Source organism: Canis lupus, chromosome 5, assembly GCF_011100685.1.
Source record: "Canis lupus familiaris isolate Mischka breed German Shepherd chromosome 5, alternate assembly UU_Cfam_GSD_1.0, whole genome shotgun sequence".
In the NCBI taxonomy this organism is placed as follows: Eukaryota; Metazoa; Chordata; class Mammalia; order Carnivora; family Canidae; genus Canis; species Canis lupus.
In genome coordinates, this window is record NC_049226.1 from 65,696,164 (window position 1) to 65,722,484 (window position 26,321).

The window sequence follows — 26,321 nt, forward strand, 5'->3', positions numbered from 1 at the left end:
ACTGCTAACCTGCTCTCACCTATGGTTCTTACACTTCGGCAAGGTTAGGTATGTGGACTCACACATCTCATGACCTTCAAGACTGGCTTCTGTGCTCAGCAGAATCCCCAAGATCTTGCTAGCACCCACCTTCAGTTTCACTGGCGTTGCTGCCAAGGACTTTCCTATTGCACAGAGCTTTATTTACGGGCAGCCCAGGCTTTTTAATCTTTAACACCAGAAGGGCACATGGGGTATTACAGGTTTGGGTTATTACAACTAATGCTGCCACGACATTCATGCAGAGGTTGTGAACACACATTTTCAATTCTCCGGGCTAAACACCCAGGAATGGGACTGCTGGGCCACACAGTAAGTCCTGCCAGACTTTTCCAGAGCAGCTGACCCATTTTACATTCCCACCAGCTGTGGATGAGAGACCCAGTTTCTCCACATCCTCGCCAGCATGTGGTGGTGTTACTATTTCTCATTTCATCATTCTGACCGATGTGGAGCCACACGCTGTGTGGTTTGGACTTACGTGCCTTTCCCTGATGACTAATGATCATGTGCTCACTTGCCATCCAAATCTCCTCTTGGGCAACCTATCTGTTCACATTTCCTGCCCACTCTCTAACTGGGCTGCTCTCCTGCAGGTGAGCAAGCCATCCATCCCTGTCAGGTGTATGGTGTGCAAGCCTTCCCCCCACCCCGTATGTAGCCTGTTTCCTTCATCTTCCTCATCGGTCTCTAGAGGAGCCTAAGTTCAGCATTTTCATCACGGTTTTCATGGGCAGTGCATTCAGTATCAAGTCTCCTACAGCTGCATCGGCAAGTCTCACAGCTTTGCACTGACATCTATGCTCCATTTCAAATTAATTTCTGTTCCAGGTGTGACATGACACCAAGGGTCCTTTCTCTCATTCTGCTGCGGATGTCCAAGCCCTGGCTCCAGGTGTTCAGGGGCTGCACTTCCCCCACTCCCTGGCCTCTGCACTTGTCAAAGCTCAGTGGGCCTAGTTCTAGGCTCTCTGTGATATTCCTTCCACTCATCTCTCATCTTGTTTTCTAAAAACGATGTGCTCAATTCACTCTTTAGCAATCTTAAATCATGTCCTATACCTTTAATTATGTTTGCCATTTTGCTTTTTCAGTTCCTATTAAATAAAAACCAAAATTAAGGAAAAGTGGGAAAGACTAGCTTCACAGACTATCCTGATTGTTTTAATTCTAAGATATGCTAATTACCCATCAAAATGGTATCATTCAGAAGAGCTACTCTGTGATGTGGCCCAGTGACCTGTGACTAAGGGTCACAAGAACCACTCTCTCTCTACGGACAGTGAGTATGGGGCCTCCAGCGACCCCCCCAGGGGCAGCCAAAGGACAGCACTGCCCCCAGGGATCCCGGTGGTAGAGACACACTCAATCCTCGAAGCGTGCCTTACACCTTCCCTGTGCAGACGGGCAGCCCACCGCTCAGAAAGGCTAATGTAATAATCTGCCCAAGCTCACACAGCCAAGTTCGATTTGAGCTCAAATCCTCCAGAGACTAACAACCAACACCAACAAAGCAACAGTCCATAGCCCACTACTTTCCGAACATCAGACTTTCCTGGGGGATCCAGGGGCCACCCCCAGAGAGCTCAAGGCTTTTGTTTTTTAACCATTTTCCCTGGTGATTCTGATGGGTGTCCCTGGTTTCAAACAACAAACAAAATCACACACATATTCAACCCTGTGTAAGAAGCACAAATCCACTCCATTCGCTGTTTCCCCACAATGCTAACTTATTACGTGGCTCACTTCCTACAGCTTAACTTGTCATGTGGCCATCCCCCACACAAGCAATCTGTCCGTTTCTCAAGGAGGTACCCCAGCTACTTAGGTGAGTGCACAGTACAGGCAACCCTGCATGTTTGACACATGAATAAATTCAACAATAAGTTCCATGACTGTTCAGTGCTCTGGCTCTTGCCTCTAGCTAGATTCCTCGATCTCATGATGCTGGGCCACGTGCTCAAAGAGACCAAGAGTCAAGAGCCAGGACAGAAACCCAACAAAACGACACCCAAAGGACAGCCTAGGGCGCTGCAATCCACTCAGTGTGACCATGAGGCCTGGATGGTATTAGACCCTCAGTGAACAAGAAGCCTTAACAGGATTAATCTCTTAAACCTCACAGGGGTGTTGAGGGTCAAAGTACACCAAGCGCTTATAGGCAGGACCTCAAGGACCGTGATCCTTACATCTTATTTTATTCTCACTGTACTGAGGAGACCGGAGCTTGGCAAGGGTATGAATGTGCCCAAGGTCTCCCACTTATGGGTAATAGAGCCTGTCATGCTCCTTGTCACCTGTTAGCCAAGACCAGAAAGGATCTGATGTCAATCATTGCTAACACTTACCCCTTCAGTGTTGGGTGTTGAAATTATTTTATTTTGATGGATTTAAAACAAGACCTCTTCAGCTGTCAGAGGCATCATGCTAACATTTTCCAAGGTACACTTACAACGTGGTCTTCAATGTCTCCTCTGTTTCGGGAAACTGCTTGGTGACCATGTTAGAGGTACCTGTACTAGAATTTAGAACACAAATGGTTCTGTCCCCTTTGTCCATCACTCACATAAAACATGACTACCATTTGTATATATGCCAAGGGGCTCTGTTGAAGACTATTCAAAAATTAACAAACCACAAGAACAGAAGACCTAAATATTTTCTTGAAAAATGCTGGATTTAAACTATTTTTCACAAGTCAGTATTTTCCACTTTTTATTACAAAAAAATAGAAAAGAAGCTGGTTTAACACAGAGAGCTTTAGGACCACACCATGGTCAATGCAGGCAGGGACCCAGGGAGGAGGAAGGGCAGGGGCACCCAGGACAAAACCCAGCCGACAAAAGAGGAGCTCAGCATATGGCATGCAGAGTGCCCAGCAAGAAACACAGATCTTGGGCAAAGAGAAGACGACAAATTACATCAAGTCAGGTGAACCCAGAGTTTTCAACAGTTATTTGGAAGAGCTTCATGTCAGATCTCTGTAAGCTTAGAGAACTTGATAGAAATTCTAACTGAATTAGCTAACTCCTCACACAGATTTCAGGGGCACATAACTGGATTCTGAATGTACACGTGTACATGCAGACACACGTGTGCATGCATACACCCAAATCTACATTGTGTCCTAACACAAGAACCCCTTCAACATGGATGACAAGAGAGCTTAAGGCTTGCAGCCAGCTCCATCCTAGTGAAACAGCACGCTGACTGGAGTTTGAAGCTGTTGTGAGCTCAGAGGGGACAAGCAGCCATCAACCTGCCAGTCTGCCACAGACATGGTGGGGCAAGGGGTTGACTTCCTCCCAACCCAAGAATTCCGGTGCACTGGGAGTACCCAGGAGAATGCCTCTTAAGCTCCCCTGCAGCATGGGGCGCCCCTGGAAAGTCAGGTTCATATGAGCAGCATAAGCGGTCTGTCCTTGCTTCCAGGTCCTAATGACCAAAGGAAACGTCCACTGGCACTGCCTGCTTTTACTCCACACTAGTGTTCATCCAGGAAATAAGAAGCCAACTGCCAGCAAGTCTGATTAATCATCAACAGAGGCATGCCCGTGGATGTTCAGCGAACCAACTTTCATGGCTGGGGTGACACAGATACCCTTCATCAGCCGCAAGGCAGGAAAGAAAGGCCACAACTGTGTTCTCGGCCTCAACCTCACCTTATGCAGGCAGGGGCTAAGAACATGACCATCCTAGGAGAAACTAACCTTCCAGACACACATTTAAATAACTTAAAATACTCACAGCAAGTGCCTCTGAATGTTATGAGAGTTCAGTGAAGTGAGAGCCCTGCTCCCGGCCCAGAAGAAATGCCCCACCCTCAGGGTGCTCCCAGTTACCATGTGTACTAACCCGAACCTGGCAGGGACCTTGCTGACAAGGTCTTCTCACAGCGCTGGCTAATTTACCATGCCTCCCTCTCTCCACCCGTGTGAGGCAGGCAGCTCAGGTATGGCTTCTATTCACACACTGATATCCAGCTTTGTGTTTCATGGCTGGGGGAGGAGGAATCCTGCTAGAACATTGGAAAAACATATGGAAACTTCTCTGCCTCCCTCCCCCCTACACCGAAGTCTCTCTGCACCACACTCTGCTGACAGCTGATCCTTTTGCAATTCAAAGTAACATTTGTGAAGTTCAGTTGGGTAAAGCTGATATAATACAAATTTTTTTATAGAAAAAAAAATCTCAATTAACAAAAGAGAGCTAGCAAAAATCTCAAGTAATTCCACTTTCTATTCATAAGAAAACAGGTTTGCAGATTCTTCTGAAACTCCACAGATATGCATACGTTCCCTAAGCACATATATCTCTTACCAGCTTTCACAAACGTACTCCTGAATGGCACACAGGAACCTGGGTCATACAAACATTATATGGTTGCATTCATTCGAGGAATATAAAAAATAGTGAAAAGGATTAAAGAGGAAAGGAGAGAAAGTGAGTGGGAAATATCAGAGAGGGTGATAGAACATGAGAGACTCCTAACTCTGGGAACGAACAAGGGGTAGTGGAAGGGGAGGTGGGCGGGGGGAAGGGGTGACTGGGTAATGGGCACTGGGGGAGGCACTTGACAGAATGAGCACTGGGTGTTATACTGTATGTTGGCAAATCAAACTCCAATAAAAAAATATACAAAAAATAATAATAAAGGAGATGTCGTCCCCCCCCAAAAAAGAAACTCATAACACACTATGTTAATTAATTTAACTTAATTTATATTTTTAAAAAGCTCATATATTGTAAATACTTTTTACATAAAGTTGGATATTGTTGTTTAGTTTTTTCAATAGAGTTATATTTTGCCAAAAAAAAAAAAAAAAGGAATCTGAGTCATAATAAAACATACTATGTGCAGTGCATTGTCCTTACAAACACTGAACTATTCACCAGGGGAGCAACCCTTACTTACACAGTAACTGAGGTCTCTAAGCCCCAGAGAGGCAAGAGGGCTACTCCCCTACCTTCCACATAGGGTGGTTCCATTCCTGGGAGCCACGATGCAGTCAGGCTACATTCCCAGGTCCCCACGAAGCAAACAGAGCCCCGAGACAGGTGTTCACGGATGGGAGGTAAACGGGAGCAAGGCTCCACTTCTAGAAACAGGATGTGCCAACCTGCAACTGTCATCCCACAGATTCAGAGGATCCCATATCAGAGCAGCTCGTGCCCCCAACATATACACCAAGCATTCAAATGAAATACTCACTGAAATTTGTTTTACAGGGTTTAGTTCCATTCTTTGCAGGTTAAAGATTAAAGTCATAAAAAAAACAGGACTCAAAACAATATTCTTGGGGATAAGGATAAATTAGCATTAAAAATTTACTTCAAAAAATTATTTTCAATATCTAATGAGATGAGCAAGATACAGTAAAAAACCAAATCCCCCAAAATAACCAAGTGCAACAGAGAAGTGGGGATAGCCAAACACAACAAATTTCAACCACTAGCAGCTTAAGAGAGAAGATTCTGGAGCAGATAGACCCTGGAGGGGTCGAGTTCTAATCCCAAAGAAGTCATGCTATATGGTGACAAAATCCTCTGGATGCACGCTCACAGTCCCAAATCAGAAGAGCACCTTGGTTAGGAATGCATATTCTTTCTTCTCCCTTGCAAGGAGCTACAGAAATGACTACCAAAGAAAAAAAGTAGGAAGGGAAAAACTGAATGACAAGAGGGACTCCTGGGTGGAGCAGGTACTCTGTAACCACATAGAGGGCGTGGGGTTGCAGGTGACCACAGCAGTGAGACCTAGCACCCAGACCCTGGCCTCTAATGCCATCTTCCAATAAAGAAGAAATGACAGACTCTAGGGCTGGTACAGGGAGCATGCAAACTGAGCCTGGAGCATCTTATGGCACTAGGAAGGAAGGAAGTACTCAAGACAAACAAAAACCCCAAAATGATGGGGGAGGGGCATGTCAAAGGACAAAGGGGCCACCTAAGAGCACTCCCAATGGCCAAAGCTGGTACATCTGAGCAACAAAATATAGGAGTATTGGATTCTAACCCAAAGTATACAATAAATATCCCTGAGTCAACACTGATATACATAAGTAAATGGTTCAATCAATAAAAGGGGAAGAAGAGACAAATCTCCTGTGCAGAAGCACAACAATATATCCAGGAGGTAGAGCATGACACCACCACCACCACCACCCTGCCACCAAAGCTGGGGCTGAGCTCATGATGTCCTTCCCAAGAGCACGGGATGGCAGTGGGTGGAACTTGACAGCAGAGAAATCTGAAGACTGTCACCTCAGCCCACTGACATAGGGCAACAGAGGCTGGTCATGGGGACAGCATGTGCCCTCAGTGAGGTGTAATCAAAGAGGCACATCACCTCTGAGGTCATCCTCTCAAACCCCACAATCCCAGTCCAATCATGAGAAAAGCACCAGATGAATCCCAATCAAGGGACATTCTACAAAAGACCTGACCAGCACTCCTCACAGTTATAACAACCAGGAAAGTCTATAAGACCATCGTAGACCAGAGGAGCCCAAGGACACAGGGCAACTAAATGTCCTGTGGACCTACCCACAACACGATGACACTATGAAAAGCATTATGCTAGTAAATTCCAGAATTTAGATGAAAAAAAAAATCCCACAAGAATACAAATTAAACAATACTGACTCAAGTTCCACATTTAAAAAAAAAAAACTGAATTCATAAATCTCTGGCAAAGTGGATCAAACATTTAAGGAAAAAATAAAACATCCTATAGAAACATTTTCAGGGGCACCTGAGTTGTGAAGTTGGTTGAGTGTCTGACTCCTGATTTCTGTTCAGGTCGTGATCTCAGGGTCCCAGGATCCAGCCCCATGTCAGGCTCCTCACTGGGTATGGAGTCTGCTTGGGATCCTCTCTCTTTCTCTCTCCTCCCACCCCTCCCGCTACCACTGGCAACAAAGACAGTTCAAGAAAAACAAACAACAGACTAACATCCCCTATATAAAGGGAGATGCAAAAACCCTTAACTACATATTAGCAAATCAATCCAAAAATACATAAAAAGCATAATATACACTATGACCATCAGGCCTATTGTGACAGAAATGCAGTGTAACTCACTCTAACAATATAACCAAGAAGAAAAGCCACACGACAGTCTCAAGGAGATAAAGAGTACGTGAAAATTCAATGCCTGCTCACGATTTAAAAAAAAAAAAAAAAAAAAAAAAAAAAACCATGATATCAAGAATAGGATTTCTTCAATCAGATAAAGAACAAAAGATTTACAGCTAACACCACACTTAATGGTGAAAGATTGGATGCTTTCATGCAAAGATCAGAAATAAGGTAAAAATACAAAAAAGTATGCACTGAAATGGGAGATCCTAGCCACCAAAGTAAAGTAAGAAAGGGTAGGGAAATCTGATGAGAAATAAAACTTTCTTTATGTAAAAAAAAAAAAAAAAAAAAGTATGACCACATACATTCCACTTGCTTTTAAATTCCACATAAAAGCTACATAACAAGTGAATTTAGAAACAGTACAGGATAAAGGTCGGTCGTCAAAAACCTACTGTACGCCTAAATGCTAACAATAAACAACTGAAAACTGGGATTTAAAATACAGTACCATCGGGCAGCCCCGGTGGCGCAGCGGTTTAGCGCCGCCTGCAGCCCGGGGCATGATCCTGGAGACCCTGGCTCGAGTCCCACATCAGGCTCTCTGCATGGAGCCTGCTTCTCCCTCTGCCTTTGTCTCTGCCCCCCCACCCTGCATCTCAATAAATAAATAAATAAATAAATAAATAAATAAATAAATAAATAAATCTTAAAAAAATAAATAAAATAAGATAAAATACAGTACCATCAACAACAGCATCTACAATTAGGGTGTACTTAGAGAAAAATTTAACAAGATAGGAGTAAGAGCTGCACACTAAAACCGAGACATTAGACACTTGTGTAAGGAGAAGACACCATGGTGGTAAGGTGGCAATTCTCTCCACATTGATCCACAGACCCCAATCAATGAGGTATGAGTCATTCTAACACTAGAGAAGTACTCCAAATCCTGAGAACAGGCATGATCTATGAAAACGTTTGGCCGTGTGTTTCTTATCTGCTTTGGTTATCAGATTGTATCTGAGTCATCAGACTATGCTAAGGATTCCACAAATCATATGTGCATAAGCTGTGTGTTTTCCTTGGCTCATATTTAGCCCTGTCACGCACAGGTATCGTGATTAGGTCACTACGAGTGTGCAGCTGTATAGGTAGTGGGAAAGAGAAACCTATGTATAGAAATTAAGTAGAAACGTCAAAAATTCAAAATTTGTAAACAAGTTCATCATGGCTGAGACCAAACCATTTCTTCACGATTCAAACAGCCTCATCTGGAGTTTGTCACATTCCCAAACCTACTAAATGCTACCCTGCTGATTAGAAAGGTCAACGGCCCAGAGTAGAGACACTCTGAACACAGATGTCTGCTAGTGCCCCAACACGCGAGAGAAGCATGTTCAGAAGGGGACCCCCTCTACCCACAAGCCACAAGGGCCCCAAGCGACTTTCCACAAATATCCATCAACACTGAAAACAAAAGGTCCTCTGGGAAATAAAGACCCAGCAACCAGCAGAGCAGAGGGAATTTAAATAATTCTTGATCAAATGTTTCAGTTCTCTGTGGGTAATCAGCCTAAAGGAAAATAAAACAATTTTCCTCCTCCATATGTCTTGTATGACATAGCTCTCTAAAGGAAAAGATGATTTTGAAGAGAAACCACTTTTATGTCTGAGTATTATAAAGAGTCCACGGACTTACCGCAACTGTTTTAAAACTGTAGAAACAGAGGTGCCTGGGTGGCTCAGCTGGTTAAGTATCTGCCTTCAGCTCAGGTCATAATTTCAGGGTCCTGGGATCAAGCCCCACGTCGGGGTCCCTGCTCAACGGGGAGCCTGCTTCTCCCTCTCCCTCTGCCCCAACCCCTGCTCATGCTCTCTCTATGTGTCTCTCTCTAACAAATAAAATCTTTAAAAATAAATAAATAAAATTGTAGAAACACACTAAAACTCTAAAAAAAAAAATTAAGTTTTTAAAAATAAACTGTTGTAGGGCAATTACATCTCAATAAAAATAAACCATCTGTACACAAAAATATAAAAACATTCTGCTTTTAAAAGAAACACACAAAGTAAGAAACACAAGCATTTTTCTAATTAGTCAGTACATCCATTAATGAAAACAAACCTGGAACACCCAGGTCTGTGTTGCTGTCTGACCCATCCCTACAAGACACCGCTGGACAAGCAGGTACCCTGTCCCGTGAGCTGGGCACTGCTTGGCACAGTCCTGCCAGCCTTCGAGCAGCCATCCACAGGGGCAGAGCCACACTCAGCCATGTCCTGCTCACTACACTCTCTTCCAATAGCTGTGTCTAGCTTCAAAGAAGTGCCAAGGAGGAATTTCTATACCCATCTATGTAAGCATCCCTGTCCATACACCTGATCCCTCCAGTCCACACTGTAAGACAGAAAAGTCCCTGAGAGGATGAGCCTCCGTACAGGGACTGCACAGCTCGTGATGGGGCTCTCCAGCCATCTGCCACTTTCAGCACCAGCGTGAAGGCAGCCTCAGAGGTCAAGCCTTGGAGGTTATGCAAAATCCGAATCTGTGGTGCCCCTTCAAGGAACTAAAGCATCTACCTGCAATGATCCAAGTCCATCTCCTTCTCCCCCAGGGAGGGCATCATCCTTGCATGGAACCCCTCCAAACACCCTCACAGACATTTGTAGTACAATGAGTAAGCTTTAGCATCAAAGAAAAATATTTTCTTTATTTCACTGCTTTTTCTTGAATTTATATGGTAAATCTCATTCAGGTGCAGAATCGGAAAATCTGGATCCTAGATGGCAGGTGAGGTTGGCTGCATTCTGTTGCCTTCTGTGTTCCAGGGAGTAAGGAGATGTAAGGAACTCTTAGAGTTAAGAGGTCAGTCCTGTGTGGGCCTGCAGTCAGCAGACACCAGCAGTGAGTGGGTCTTGGAGTGTGGAGGGCCTGAGCTGCACACCGGGGTGTCGGGGCTGACCTGGGCCACAGGCAGCCTCACTGAATGGATGGGCAACTGTTTGAGGGGACAGCTTCTCATGTACTACCCAGAATCTTTTGTACCTGAAGAAACCTCTACCATACCTCCATCTGTCTGCCGCAATTATACTCAGACTCCCCACCAATCATGCACAACAAATACAAATGGGCCTAAGGGATCTTAAGTTCTTCTTAAAAGCATATGGTTTGCACATAAAATTATCCAGAACTTATATACCTCTAATTTTTATCTTAAATACCTGAGGCCAAATAAGTATTTGGTAAAAGTACTTCATTACTCAGAATGTTAAGTGATTTTTAGTTTGTTTTGGAAACTTCCCTCTTTGTCCCACTCACCATCCACACTTGATACATACAATTTTCAATGATTTCTGTGTTCACAAATGAGTAACTTGCTAATTAAACTATACATTTCTTCACTGATATACTGGGATTAAATTCTTATCTATTCTCCCCAAAATTTTATGTTAGCAGTTTGCAACTCTCATTTCTTTAAAGATCATATGTATACATCCTATTTAAAACCATGCCTTGGAGAGAACAGAGAAGGGACTGTCGTCCCTTTTATCACTCTCCTGTCAGTTTCTGTATGTAATCATTTCACTAACGATATTGAGACCTTGTGCCAAGACATAGTAAATGCATTCTATGATGGTTTGATTTTGTCACCAGGACAATTCTTTAAAGGTAGAAAACCTAATTGACAATGGATTGACGAGATTAGACATCTGAGTCAGTATCTGAAAACTTTCCTTTTACTCTACCTCTTGTTACTCCATGAAATCTTACACGGAGAACACCATAGCAGGTCTAAGCCATAGCTGGCAGCAGGAAGCACAGTGGAATTTCTACTGATGGGGTGTCCCCACTAGCCCTGCAATCACAAAAATGCTGAAGAGAGCCGAAAAAGCCGGTTGCTTCCTGCAGCCTGGAAATGCCTTTATCCAAGTGAGCCACTCCGTCATCAGACAACCCAAAGCCCAGAGGAATATGGCACACCAGTCTAGAGGCACAAGCCCAAAAGAAGCAGGGCCGCTTCCTCCCCCACCCATTAGCTGCATCCTTTAAACTATAGGAGAGGCCAAAAGAGCCCGAAGGCAGGCCTAGGTCACCTTCATCTTGTCCTGTTTTTCAAGATGAGGAAAGTGGAAATGGACAGTTGATAAAACTATGTGACCTAGCCCAGGTCACCCCAAGGCTTCAGACCAGGGCAGCCTGTGTGGCACGAAGAGGCCTGTTCTCCCAAGAATATGGGGGCCCTGCTCTGGACACAGAAGGAATCCCAAAAGAAGGTGCTTGCCAGGTCCAAACCACACCTGCAACAGCACTCTTCAGACCTTGAACTCGTCCACGTGACCCTGCTGGAACTGTCACAAATATTCAACAGCGGGATGTGGATGGATGTACTTTGTCTACATGTCTCCCAAATCATGAAGAGTAGCTCTTTCAAGCACAGGTAAGAAAGTGACAAACTAAGGAGACCATCGTCCACACACACCAGCTTCGTGCCTATGAGATGGAAGCTGCAGGTCGTTCTTTCCCTTCTCACTCCTCAGAGTAGCAGTTCCCAAGAGAGGTTCTGGGGGTGGGGTGGGCCGGGGGCTCTGAAATCCAGTGCAACACACTGGTCATCACATTTACGAGACACTACTGGGATTTAGTGAGTGTGGGCCAAGAAGATTAAAATATCCTTCAGCACATGACAGAGTCTCATCTAACAAAAAGTCTTGCTGCACAAACTTCAAATGTCCCAGATGCTCATATGAGGAAAAACAGGATTGTTAACAACTTTCTGAGCCTAAAATCTTACTCTATTCAATGTTTATACACAAAATACTTTTGGATAGTTCTACTATAACAAATTTTCCAGGAATTCAAGTGTAGAAAAAATTACATTTTGCATTATTTGGAACTTCATTCAAGCATTGCTCATCACTTTGTAAGATTCCATTTCTACCTGGTACCTGAGTTCCCAGCATTGTGTGGTCAAGCACAACAGCTCTCCCTGTCACTACAGCTCCACATACGAGGTTTGGGCATCTGGCCTACTCACTGCCTCCTTATGTACTTCACCCAATAGTTTACAAGTCAAAAACACATATTATTTTATTATACCTTCTACCCTTTTATTTCTCTTCACATTACACCTAAGACATTATGCTCATTTTTCCATTAAAAATATTTTCTAAACATCATATTTTAGGGTAAGAAGGCATCACAGAAAAACTATTCTGTATGGAAGATGCTGGTTCTGATAGGGTTGAGTGTCCCTGCCTGCAGAGAGCAAGTTCAACAAATGTCTGCTGGCAGACACACAGGGCCAGAGGCCTGTCTCAGAGCAACACCGTGGACTATCCCCTCTTCCCTCAGGCCCAGAGAGGAGGTGTGGGGCCATGCAGTGTGGCAAACACATGAGGACACTCCGGAGTCCTTGGAGACACTGCTAGTTATACCCACACAGCAGGTGTCATCCACAGCTGTCCCAGACAAACCAGGACAGGTGGCTACCATGAAAGTGAAGCATGTGGCATCCCCAAAGCACACCAGGAACCCCTCCTCCACCCCCACATCCCCCTGAAAAAGTCCACCAGGCCCCTAATGCTGCTCCTGACTCTGGAGCATTGGAACAGGGTAGACTCTGCAGACACTGCAGCAAGGCCAGGACAGAAGGGGCCTGTCAGCAAAAATGCTTCAAGCTCTCATCAACTACAAAGACAAATTCTGCCACCACCATAGACAGGACTTCTTAGGAGCCAGCTGTGGGAGAAGAGAAGGATACCAAGACTGACAGAGCTCACGTCAGGAGCGCCAGCACCTCACAGGTCCCAAGGACGAACGATACGTGAACAGGCCGATACATGAACACTCTGAGGAACCCCTTCATCTAAGTAAATTCTTATCAAGTCTCTACTCAAACAGTACAGAGACTACTACACCCATCACTGACATGAGATTCTAAAGGGTTTTTTTAAAGGCACAATAAAAACTACTGCTATAAATGGAAAATCTGGTATCTCCAATAAAATTGATAAACACTACCTATGTGTACACAAGCCATGCAGAACAGAAAAAAAAGAGAGAGATGCACATCTTCAAAGACCTGATAGCTCAGTTCCAGAGAGAAGATGCATTAGGTGGCTTCTGCCCAACAGAAACCACGGGAACGACTTCAAGGCAGTCGGGCTGGGTGTCACGTGTCAAGGTTGCGGCTAACTAAACTCAGAGCCACAGAGCCACATGCAAGGCGACTCCAGCGGCCAGGCCAGGCCGGGAAGCCTGGTGAGCAGGAGGCCCGCCCTCCATACCACTCTTACCATCGCACTTTGTTGCACGTCTGGGTCGCACCGAGTGGCGAGCCTGCCACCATGGGGACCTGGATGGGGCTGTGCTGCTTGTTCGTGACCAGGTCCAGTTTCTCTTCTAATGATTTGCAAGTAGCCTCCAGAGCCTGCAGCTTGGCTTCGATACTATCCAACCGTAAGCAGATTGTCTGGTTAATGGAGTACAGGAATGACTGCAAATGGAAAAAAGAAACTGCTCAGAAGGGATGCTGTGATTGCAGGGTGACTGCCCAATTCCAAATGCATCTACAGCAACAGAAGTGGCCCTGCATTTTGGCTCCTTTGTTTCAGCAGAAGCACGCGCAGAGACCAGGACAGGCGCTCCCACTGAGCCAGGGTCACTGTGGAACACCATCCCCAGGCGGGAGCCCAGCCCACAGCAGAACACACAACAGTAGTTCAGGGTGCCACTTGTGCACGGCAAGCCTGCCACCCAGTGGCCAGCACGCCATCTCCAGCTGCCACTCTGAGGGCTCAGGTACTCTGCACTGGCCCACTTTCTCCCCTGCTTCCTCCCAGCAAGGTCCCTGGCAGCCCACCCTCAGCCTGGAGAGCCCCTTGTTTCCTGTGACAGTCACAGCCACCCCCACCCCCGGCCCCCACCTCCAGGCTGAGCCAACCAGCCACGCACCCACACCTGCACCCAGGAATGCCTCGCACTGGTCCTCACAGCTGGCCACAGCCTGGGCAATGCTCAACAAATGGGAATTTGCTTGTCCTCTTCTCTCCCACCCTCAACTTTGGGGGGGGGGAAGGGGAGGAATGCCCGTAGCAGACACCTTGGGGGGTGTGGGGACAGGGAGCGGGGCTGTGGGAGCCGTGAGTGCACGTGTAGCCAACTGAGCTTCTCAAGAACCAACATGCTTGTGTCTTGGCCAGCCCACCGCATGGGGCAGCCATGGGTTGATCACAGCCCTGTGATAGCAGTGGCCCCCAGCCCAAGTGGATTCCTCACCACAGAGCTGCAAAGGCACAGGGAAGTCCCGTCTTCACCAACTCTGAGAGGGCCATGTGGGAAACCCCTCCGGGTCGGGGGACCACCCTCTGTGGGGCCCCAGGTACAAGGGTGCGGGCAGCCCTGGCAGCTCTCACCTTGATGGAGGGGTCCTGGCAGTTGATCTCCAGGCGCTGGCGCTTCAGGGCCGGCTCGTCGTCGTCTGCCACCACATGGTTCTCTAGCACGACTGCAAACCGACGCAGACACAGCAAGTGTGAGCACTGCGGCTGCCGCCACCCTGCACCCACGTGGCTCAGCCTCCCATCCCCAGGCACCAGACTCTGTCCTAGCTCCTGCCACTCTGAGACTCCGCACACAGGAGCCAGCGCCTCTGCCCCAGGGCTTCCAGCTTCACAAAACCCAAGAACAGTGAGGCCTTCTCTTCAGTTCAAGGCCTGTCCATTGGCTACCTCATTTGAAAATCAAACCCACAGTGTGCATATCACCTTCCTAGGCTCAGACGTGACATGGCCATACGGCAAGCACTCCCTGCCAGGGTGCTGCTTCGCCCAGCTCCTGCCCCCCCACAGTGGTTCCACCCACGGTCAGGGCCGGCCCCCTCCCCTCTATCCCAAGTTCACTACAAGCACAGCACCAAAGATAAACACAAACACCAGAACTGTCCACAATCACATCATCTCTGTGAACCACACTTCTCTCCATTCCTGAACCTTGGCCCCAGATCGCCAACCCAGAAACAGACTTGCAGTTGTGGACAGAATGTCCCATTCAGCATTTGTCCTCAGGGATTACCATGAGGACCTTCCCACATCACTGCAGTATTTTCCCTTGTCCTCTCCTTGCCTGGAGTTGTCAGTGTCCACTGCACAGAGTATTTCTCCTTCATCCTGCACTGCCACACGTGGACATCTGTCACTTGGCCCTCCTGCTTAGTGGCTTCAACTCACTTTCTGATGGTCATACGAGTTTGGGAATGTATTCTACAGAGTGAGTACTGGTGAGTGGGACCATACCAGTGTACATGTGGAACATGAGCAGAAGCATGTTTGCCATGGCATTCATGGGAATAAGCCAGTGCGCACATACACTTTGGGGCATCATTCATCCCACCTTTCAAGTGCACCCCACATTACAGTCAAGCAGGACAGACTGGCTGTGACAGGTACCACCATCTGCCTTGCTCAGACAATGCTGTCTGAGCACATCCCTGCTCCTCCACAGCCCTCCCAGAACCATCAAATGCCCAGCCACCTCCACTCAGGGAGACTGAGTCACCTTCCCTGCAGCCCCGTGTGGATGCTAGAACTCAAACCAGCTCCCACTGTGATCCCAGCTGTGGCACAATGCCTCTCCCCTGCCCCCTTCACACAAAGCTGTCCACATCTCTCCTCCTTATCTGTTGAGGGAAGCTTCAGGGAGAGCCAGGTGCCCTGTCCCCACCTCGATCAAAGCATTACAGGTTGACAGGTTGTGCACACTGAGGTTCCAAATCAGAATCTCGATTTGTTTTGTGCCAATGCCTTAAAGCCTGTACGTACTAGATGACTCATCACAAAACCCCAAAATTTAAAGATGATGATTAGTCCTGTGGCTCAAACACAAACCCTTCATGCATCCTAGATAAGAGCTGTAAACTGATTTCCTAGAGGTAAATTATCTATATCTGCAGAAACAAGCCAAGGACCAACAAAACAAGAATTACCCTGCCTACCAAAAGGTTTGGCGTCACACACTGTGGGTCATGGGCAGCAGGGAATGCTCAACCACCTCCACAGAAATGTGTGGAAATCAATGCCCATTTAATTAAGTAAAAGGAAAAATCCATGCCTACAAGTGTTTGTGGTTAGCAAAACACAAGTTCTCAAAAACTTTCATCTATTTACTACCATTGGAAACTGGTGAACTGTCCCAGGACTGGAAGACAGAGATCCTGGCAGTCATTATTCCAGTTCTTTTAATTTGCTGAATAGGAAGCAAGTCCAGTGAGGTTCAGCAACTTGTCCAGAGCCACACAGCTAGTTCCTATAATTATGGAAAAGATGACCTGCAGCAGCATGAAGTACTTCCAGCTTTAAGCAAAGGGCAGCAGAGCGACGTGTCAAAGGAAGTGTGTCCACGGCGGATGATGGAGGAGGACATGCCAGCGTTCCAGCAACAACCTTCTATGGGTGGTACAGTTGCAAATATACTTCCCTCTTCATCCTTTGCTATATTTACACACATTGCCTGCATTGCTTTTTATAATTTTGCACACATTACTTTTAGAATTAGATAAAAGAACTCAATGTTCGTTTTAAAGCCAGACCAATCAACTAGAAGGCCAGGCCTGATAAAGTCTGCAAACCTACATCCATGCTAGATAGGTTAAGAGAGTGCAGCTACATGGGGAGGATGTGCAGATGCAGAGAAACCTACACATCTTTGTTTTAAGTGGAAATCAGAAAAAAAGTAGATGTCCATGTCAATAAGCAGTTCTACTGCTAGGATCATGGGACACTTTTATTTCTCCTACTTGTTTAACTACTTCTAAATTTTAGAAGTCTGTATTTTAGAAATGAAGGACAAAATCATCTCCATCTTAAGCCCACTCTGAAGGCAAACACATGTATGCACCATGGTATTTGCTGGGTGTGCGCAAGCTCTTCTGGACCAGGTATTGGAAGCTTTCTGTGTACGAAGGCCTCAGAGAGCCATGCACATAATGGTCTCATCAAACAGTCAATAAACTATAGTCCCCAGTTATGTAAGGAACACAGACTGGACAAAACCAAGGTTAGAAATGGTTTTTCTAAGCCTTATTTGAACTATAATCTCCAGAGAAACAATTTATTCAGAAAGTTAACAGTCCAGAATTCTAATTGTTCTAAAAAGGTTTAAAATTTATGTAATTGAAACATTTTTATTTTATAACATCTCAGTGTATGTTTTCTAAAGGAACAGTCATTCACCTACCAAAATATGAAGTTATTTTTTAAATTTTTATGGGCAGTGATAGTGGTTCTCTTATGTATGCATGTATGTATGTATGTATGTATGTATTTATCTCAATGGCATCTAAGGCATGGTGCTAATGAGGCCAAGGCTGCAAGTTCTCACTCTCAACAAATTGGTCAGCTTTCACAAAGACTGGTCACACAGCTACACTCACAGGCCCTAACTTTGTCCAATGACTTGACAGGCTCTTGATCTCACCAGCCAATAGGTGACAGCAGTTCTTATAAACAAAGTAGAGGCAAAATAAGGAAAAAGGCACAGCATTTCTGAAGGAGTGCCTCTATTTCTTTGTGACCGCTCGTTTAATTCTAAAATCATTTACACTTCTCTCCCTTCCAGACTACAACTAAGTTCCAAATGAAGTTTTTTCTCTTATTTTTCAAATGAATTTTTTTCAGTTAATATATCAAACAGATCATAAAAGATACACATCTTCCTACTTTCTTACAAGATTTCTAAATCCTCTTTTCTGTGGGGAAAAAAAAGTCAGCATTTCAATCCTACTATTCCAAAAATAATAACCAGGCAACTGTAAGACCCAGTGATTTTGTTGTGTGCACTTCTCACCTCAAACATTAAAAAAGAGAAGAAAGAAAAAGAAATTTACAAAGAAATCTTCTAAAATAAATGTATAGACAAAGCTTTTTCATAGATTGAATTCCTCAATTTTACAGTTTCTTTTATAAAGAGTCTTCTCAAAACAAATATTTAAAGTTTCAAAGTAGATGTGTGCTGTTAGCATTATTAAGAAAAATTACCAGCCTTAACAAAAGTACAGGAATAAAGTTGTTCTCACACACAGTCAATGAAAGAATCAATAAACATTTCTGGGAAATCTGTCAGTGTCTTATCAAAATTTTGAACATACAGAGCAATTCTACTTCTGGGAACTTACCCTACAAAAATATTTGCCAAGAGATCCCAGCAAGGCTCTCTGCTGCAGGGCATACAGGGAGGGAAAACAGTGCACACAAGGTAAATGGTGTGTATGGGAAAGAGGTCCAGCGGTTGGGCTACACCTGAGGCAGATTTGTCCACACCAACAAAGCAAGGTTTCTAATGTGCATTACAGAAATGGATTGTAAAGGCAGGAAGCTGTAAGGAGGAAAGCTGTGGAAGCCTGAGTGTCACAGGACTGCTGCAGGCGGGTGCTGGAGGGCTGCCCCTCAGGATGGATGGATGCGGTGCTGATATGTCCACCCTCCATGCCTAGCACATGTATCACTTCTTCTCTTGCTTTACTTTTAAAGGAAAGAAAATTTCTGGAAGTGCTTCTGGATTTGTGAAGAAGAGAGTATAAGAATTCACCTACTGTCCCACAGCGCCGTACCTGGGTGACCAGGACTCAGGTCTTCCACAGCAATCTGCACCACATCCGCCAGATCCTGTTCTGACATCATCCAGAGAGAGAAGAGAGTGGCCGGTGAGGGGGCAGGAATCAGATTCACGGAGGACTGGGTTTCTGCCACCTACAAAATCAAGACAAACAGGGAGATCACGATCGTGACCTGGGACATGAGACAAACTACTAAGCAGGTGTATCTCAGAGCACGTCAGGTGCTGCGCAAGGTTTAATACAGGGCTCTCCTGGCTTCAGACCACCACATGGCAGTGTTCTCTGAGAAGCCAGAAGCAGTTCGCAAACCCTGCTCACTGTCTCCATCTTTGCCCACTAGACCAGCCCCTTCCTGATCGTCTCCCACTTCCTTGGTCCACTCCCTACGCTACCTCCCAAGCCAGCTTCTTATGATGGCCTGACCAGGCCATCCCCATGCTGGTAGTCTCAGTGGGCCCCTGCCTTCCGCAGAAGTACACTTGCCCATCATCAACCTGTATCGCACCCGGGAGGACTACTGCATGCCCACTGCTGTTCTCCAACTGGAACACACACCCCCACTTCCTGGATTTTACCTGAGTGGACCCTTCCTCTCCAAGGGTGCTCCCATATTCCCTTTCTGCTACTCAAAGTGCCCCCCCCGCCCAACTAAGTGCCTCTGTTTTGCTTTCCTCTGGCTTCCAGAGCAGACCCAAACCACAGCACCACCTCACAACCATGGCCCTGGGAGCACTGCTGTCCTGTCACCCTCTAGGGCAGGGGTTTGAGCCGTCATCCCTGAGCCAAAAACCATATCTGGAACAGGCAGTTCCTTTCTTCTTGCTCCTGAAACACTTTGATTAGGTCAAGAAGGACCTTATCTTCCAAAACAAAAATGAGTTCACGTTATGCCAGATATGGGCTATCTATACACAGATCTAAACATACTACTTAAAAACAGGATGTCCTGGAGATCTTTAGGATCAATGTCACCATAATATTTTCACATATTATACTTTATGTTTTAATTATTTGTAAATAAATATTTTTAAAATAAACCATTTATTGATCTTTCCACAACCTGGCTCCATGTTCTTTGGGGGCAGGGGCAATGGCCTCCATTCTGTGGCACAGTTCCTCTCACCGCTGAAGTGCTCACAGCCCCCAGTCACCATTCCTGTGGGGCAGGAGGAGTCAAATTAACTTTCAGATCACCTACTTTCAACTAGGGGCCTAATGACATCTCCTTTTAATAAGTAAGTCCAAGAGGCATGAAGTTAAATTTGGAGGTGTCACACACATTCTTATATCCTTTAAATAGTGTGGCTCTTCTCCTTCAACCAGATTTAAAATTTATAGAACTTCTTAGAGACAAAATTTGTAAAAGGAGGAACTCATATGTTAAGCTCCTACGTTAAACCTTCCTTTACAGAGTATGTGTAACATTTTTACATAAATGCACGATCAAATATAAGATCGCAAAGGCATTTTTATTCACAGCTAATACACCTGACACAACACTGAATGAAGTACTCAAGCACCAACGGTCCTCAACAAAGGAGAAACTGATGACACACTATGGGGAAGGGAAAGGAGGCCTCCCCAGGCACCAGGACAGAGTGCCGTAGGTTTCCAACCCTCCCCAACGCCCCCACCCATAAAAACATATGAGCAACTAGGATAGTAAGAACAAACTCCAGGTCAACATCCACAACAAGATTGAGTGATGAGGTGTTCCTAATGAGCCCCAAAATACCAGCAAGTTGGGATAAACCACTGAGAGCTACAAGATCACTGTGGTGGAAGCAGGGATGAAGCAGAAAGCAGAAAGAAGCAATCGGTCCACCTGATGACAGCAGCTGCAACCAGGAGGTGAGCAGAGTCCAAGGGCAGAAAACTGCAAAGGCCTTTGCAGAAGCATCCAGAAGGCCTAGAATAGTCTGGGCCCCAGGAACTCTCAGAGCTAATTATCCTCCCTTCTAGGCTAAATACACTAAAAAGAAATGACTAGGAATAGAATACCAGATGTATAGGACAGGGAAAAGTGAGAGGAAAATGAAAGTCTGATTGGTGGGAATGAAATGAAAGGTGGGAGAGAAAGGGGCACCTGGCTGGTTCAGCTGGTATAGCATGTGACTCTTGATCTCAGTGTTGTAAGTTCAAGCCCCATGTTAGGTGTAGAGCCTACTTTAAAAAGGGGGGGGGGGGGGGGGATGGGGGATGGGGGAGAAAATCAAAGCTAGGAGAGCTCAGAAAATAAACTGCTGCATTTTAAAACTTTCTAAAATCAATAGGATATAGAGCTCTAGAACAATGAAATTAGAAAAAACTATTCTAAATCATGCTTGCCTTCTAAATATTCAGGAAAAGTAATTCCACATGAAAATGAACAACAGAAAACACTGAAGTCCAATCTCATGCAAAGATAATATATTTTAAAAGAGAATAAAGAGGAAAATAATGCTACTAAAGACCATGAAAGCATGCTTTGAGGGACAAGGTTCACGGTGAACCCTAAGCCAGCATTACAAAGTACAAAAGTGCAGGGATAGAACCCAAGAGGGTCAGAGATGAAGGAAACCAAAAGGAACCAGGCACAGGAAATGAGAAGTGGAGGAAAACTTTAAGAATAAGGATGAAAGAAAATAGTTCAAGAAAGAGGAGCACAAACAGTGGGCAAAGATGGCCCAGTGGATGTGGAGGCGGCGGCTCTAGGAGGGAAAAGCAGGGCAAAACCCAAGGACACAGAGTGCCCAAGAGTGTGAGTCAAGGCAACTCCCTGGAAGGGGGAAACTCTGAAACTACTTACGAAAGAGACACATCACAAACTTGGGGCGGGGGGGAGGTGAAGACGGATACCCAATCCCAAGATACATTCTAATGAAAACATTATTGAGAGAAAAGAGAGAAATTTCTTTACACATCCAAGCTAAAAGACCAGGTGACTTAAAGTAGGGGGAAAAATTAATTATCAAACTACAACAACAAAAAAATAGACTAACATATCTAAGATACTCTAAGAAACATGAGGCAAGAATTTTATATCCAGACAAAATGACTTTCAAGTGTAAAGGCAACAAACATTTATCAACATCTAGTACTCAGGAGGGTATTCCATAAACCCTTCCTGAAAAAACTGCGAGAAAACAAACCTTAGAAAACCAAAATCACTTGAAGAGACAACATAAGAACTGGTTAGTGGCAAGAATTACAGACTCACAAGCAGAACTAAGTGAAGAATATAAAGGAAAAGCACTGTACACAAGAGTTCTATGCCCATTGATATACATATAATTTTAACTGTTTAAAATGGGGAGAAAAATTGGAAGAATGTACACAAAATAAATACCAACAACCTTCTGTGATCACACTGACTGGTGGCATTGGAATTCCTTCCTGAGAACACCCTATGTGCAGATAAGGACTTCCGGGATATTCCAACTCTATCATTCTTTGACTCCTTGGGAACCAGGAAAGCGGACCCAGAGGTCAGACAACACCCTGGGGCTGTGCATTGGGTCGCAAGTACGAACAAATGTGCTGTATGTCTGCACACGCACTCTAATTCTCTAAAAAGAAAGAATTCACCAAAAAGGCAAAGAAACAGTGGTCGAATCAGGAGCAATGTGTGTCCCGAGAGCCCACACTGTGATGCTTAAATACCACTTTTCACCAGAAGAAATCCGGGCTTCCAGGACTACTGAGTCCAGGTCTGGGACAAGGATGACGCAGAGTGAGCCTGGAACACCTGGCCAGGCCAGAGGTAAGGAAGCTATGACAGACATTGGGGTCGTCGCAGAGGGCGCAGAGTCAACATGAAGCAGCTCCTCCTCGCCAAAGAGGAAAGAAACACTGACCATCAACAAGGTTACCCATGTCAGTGGGCTCAAAAAACTATTTTTAAGTTCATGACCTCATGCTACTAACAACACAGAAGGTCACCCTCGGAAGGTGCTATGAACCCAGTCATTAACTATTAACATTGATGATAAAAACAAAGAATTGGACACTTATCCTGCTTTCTACCTAAACTGTGCCACAGAGAAAACAGTCCCATGGTAAGAAGCATCTCTGCATGGAAGTATTGCCACTAAGAAACGAAGGAGTGACTTTGCAAGAAATGGAACCAATAAACCTAATGAAAAATGAGCATATAAAATGAGAGGGAATTTACAGAAAAAAGAAGGCACAAGGCTTTTGAACACGAGAACTCAACCCTTCACGCAATTTATAAACTGCAAAGTTAAACAAGACATCATCTTCCACCATCAGACAGGGGAGCACCACTGTGTGTCCCAGGAGGGTGAGGGGTGGGCGCGCTCCAATGTTTCCAGGGCCAACGTAGATGGGTATGGCTCCTTCCAGGGCAGCAGGCGAGGGCAATTACGATGCCAATGGCCATGGCCTAGACCCCACATACCACTCAGGAATCCTTCCAGCACCCACATTCATATCCACGTGCAGAGATCTGCAGACCCACAGAACCCGTAACAATGGAGGCATTGCTTTAGATGCAAAAGAGGGACTGTGGACTATGTGTCCATCAACAGGGAGTTTTTAAAACAAGGCACACACAATGGACACACCAAGCAGTTGTGTGTAAGAACTAGGCGGATGCCTCTAAGAAACACCTCCCAAGACGTGGAATTACGTGAACATAAGCAGGGCAGAAGTGTATAGCATGCTTTTTTCTTAAAGACATAGGCTAAGTATGCACAGACTATTCCTGGGACATACAAGGGACAGGAAATTATTTTTCCCTTTTCACCTTTTTATAATATCTGCATTTTTATCCTGTGCATTTATCACCTTTTTAGAAATAAAAAGCACTTTTTAAAAATGGTCAAATAGGGGCACATGGATGGCTCAGTCAGTTAAGCATCCTGCTCGATCTCAGCTCGGGTCTTGATCTCAGGGTTATGAGTTCGAGCCCCACACCAAGTGTGGAGCCTACTTGAAAAAAAAGAAGAAAAAAATATTGGTCATCTAAACATATGGGCATAAACTGCTAGGGATTCCCCATTCCCGCCTCAATTGCAGAGTAGAGTTCTGAACGCTGCTGCCTGTGCTCATCCGTGGGAGGGAGATCTAGTGGGCAGAGCGGACATGGGAGCCTGTCAGATGTGAAGAAACAGGTGTTGTGCTACCTCTGTGTCCTCTGAAGATGACCTCTAAGAGCTCCTCATGCCATAAACTCGGTCTTCCTTTGTCCAAATCAAGAACCTAAGCGAAGACAGTTAAAGGACACAGTGAATCGCTTAATGTAGGCAGTAAGACCTCAGTGAGATAATACCACCCACCCAACCTTTGAGGGGTGGATTTAAACGTTTTCAGGTCGCAGACTGCTTTCAAAATCTAAAACAAAACAAAACGCTATGAGCTCTTTTCCAGGAAAAAAAAAAAAGAAAAAAAGCACAGAGAGACAAAATTCTGCCAAGTTTCAGAGCTTCACCCACACCAACCATAGCTGCCTATCCCAGAAGCTGTTCTCCTGATGCTCGGGGTAAGAGTCCTCATTTCCTGGGACATGAGGCCACCAGGCAGACACCCCCCACCCCCTACCCCAGCTACTCCTGCAGCATGCTGTACTCAAGTGACCAGTTCTCGCCGATGGGATTTAAGTGCAGACATGGTGCATGGCAGCTTCCAGGACACCTCTTTACAGGGCAGCTGGCATGTGGCCACGGCCCTCCCACTTGTCCTCCTGCTGCTGGACTCCAGAGATGAGGGTGGGACAGAAAGAACTAGAAGAGCAGAGCAAAGAACAAGACGGAAGCTGCCACATGTCCCAGGACTACCAGCCTCAAACTTCCCTCATCGGAAAATAACCAACCACCTGCTCTAAAACAGCATATTCTGGAACCTGTCACATGCAGCCAGCCTTAACCTTAAGTGTGGCACCCTCAAATCCGTTCAGATGGCCCTGGGTTCACAGGTTCCAGGTTAAATAGCATCCCTCACGAAGGGCTAATGGAAAGTTTTCAAACACCTAGTTCAAGCTTTTTCCTGGTCTCTGAAAGTTCTATGAGCGGCTCAAGAAAATCCTCCAAGCTCACCATAAAAATCCTCAATCCCAAGCTCTTCCCAATGAGGACGCCACACACTATCCAAGTCGTTTACTCAAAACGGTTCAGCTGCCAGGAGAGAGTCATTTAAAATTCTGCTAACAGTGAAGGTTTGAATAGGAAAAACTAGGGCAACAGGCCCAAGAAAACTGGAGCAGAGTACTACATGCGGCTGCCATTTTGGCAAATTAAATTTACCATTTCTCAGAAGTCCTGGAGGTAGTCCAGTCTTAATACAATAAAGCAGCTGAGCTGAGATTAATGTCAATAATGTCTCTGATGGAAATGACCAGTTCGACCCTAGCAAGCCCATGAAGAGAGCATCTCCCCTGGGGCACATGAATAAAGGACCCACCAACCCAAATCAACAACCGAAGTGCTCGATCTCAGGAGAATGGTGGAATAAACAATGGCACACCACACTGCGAAACACTACACTCATTAATGTGAGCGAGACTGGCTTAATATGTGAACCAAATTGAAAGATCTCCAGAATATAATACTAACAGAAATATATATATATATATGGAAATATATATACATATATATGGAAAATTATAGAACAGTACATATATGATCCCAATCCCGTTTTCTAATAACTGCGTGCCTGTGGAGTCACAGGTCCATGTGCACGTGTAAAGGCGTCATGGTGAACTTCCTGGTATCTGGCAGGGAGGGGGAGTACAGACAACTCTCATCCTTTATCCTCCCTCAGCTGAGTGCTGAGTCTTCTGTAAGCACGTATTATTATCACTATGAAACTGTCCCTCTAAAACCGGTAAGTATTTAGACAAGTCCAACCACATCAAATCCTGACAAATACCAGGCAACTGCCTCAGCCGGCCATGTGCTCGAATCCACACAGCTCTGGGGGCTCCCGAAGCGCCATTGCCCCGGGCCCTCCCCACCTCACCTCCCTCTCTGCTCCCCCTTCCACATCACAGCCCCTCCTTCCCAGGGCTCAGCTGGCCATCTTGCTCCTCCCCTTCAGGGCAAACCACCTCCCTAAGAGCTGCCTAGACTTGCTGCCTCCATTCCCTGTAGAACCTAGCCCAATTAGACCAACCAGGTGGGTCCATGCTCCCCGCCAGCAACACCGGCACAGGCTTGCTCCCACCTCCTCCACCTGCCTCTCTCTTGCCTTCCCTTCTATGGGGGTGCTCATCATCTTCCTGACTTGGCGGGATGCCCAGGCTCAGTGGAGGACCTCTTCTCACTCAGTAGCACTGGAACACCACCTGTGGCTGACGACGCAGGCCCACCCTTCAACTCAGACCTCTCACGTGAACTCCAGATCCACGTAGCCAACAGCGTCCTGGACACCATCCCTGGGTGTCTGGTCTCAGTTTCAACATACCTGAACTGCACTCAATACCCACCCCACAACCACCCTGCTCCTCCGACTCTCCATGTCAAAACCTTCAGTCCTTGGCTCTTGTCCCTCTTACAGCCAAGCTGTGGGCATATCTCTCACTTCATGCACTCTGGCCTCATCTTCTCACATCTGGATTTGTGCACTGGCCTCTGCATAATCTCCCTG

At 45.7% G+C, this 26,321-nt stretch overlaps 1 protein-coding gene across 10 annotated transcripts in view; it reads right to left on the reverse strand.

Annotated features, from left to right (window-relative positions):
• The window catches only part of BANP (BTG3 associated nuclear protein), a 104,914-nt gene that overhangs the window by 60,254 nt on the left and 18,339 nt on the right, over positions 1 to 26,321 (reverse strand). For 7 of the 10 annotated variants that reach the window (XM_038538083.1, XM_038538082.1, XM_038538081.1 and 4 more), the window contains exons 2-4: positions 18,732 to 18,870; positions 14,542 to 14,633; positions 13,423 to 13,622 (exon numbers count right to left, since the gene is read on the reverse strand). In XM_038538083.1, the coding sequence (XP_038394011.1) occupies positions 13,423 to 13,622; positions 14,542 to 14,633; positions 18,732 to 18,801 (362 nt within the window). In that variant the 5' untranslated portion in view covers positions 18,802 to 18,870. Of the gene's footprint in view, positions 1 to 2,387; positions 2,545 to 3,786; positions 3,879 to 13,422; positions 13,623 to 14,541; positions 14,634 to 18,731; positions 18,871 to 23,863; positions 23,940 to 26,321 lie in introns of those variants that run through there. The other 3 variants (XM_038538079.1, XM_038538087.1, XM_038538086.1) reach the window with 3 other exon arrangements.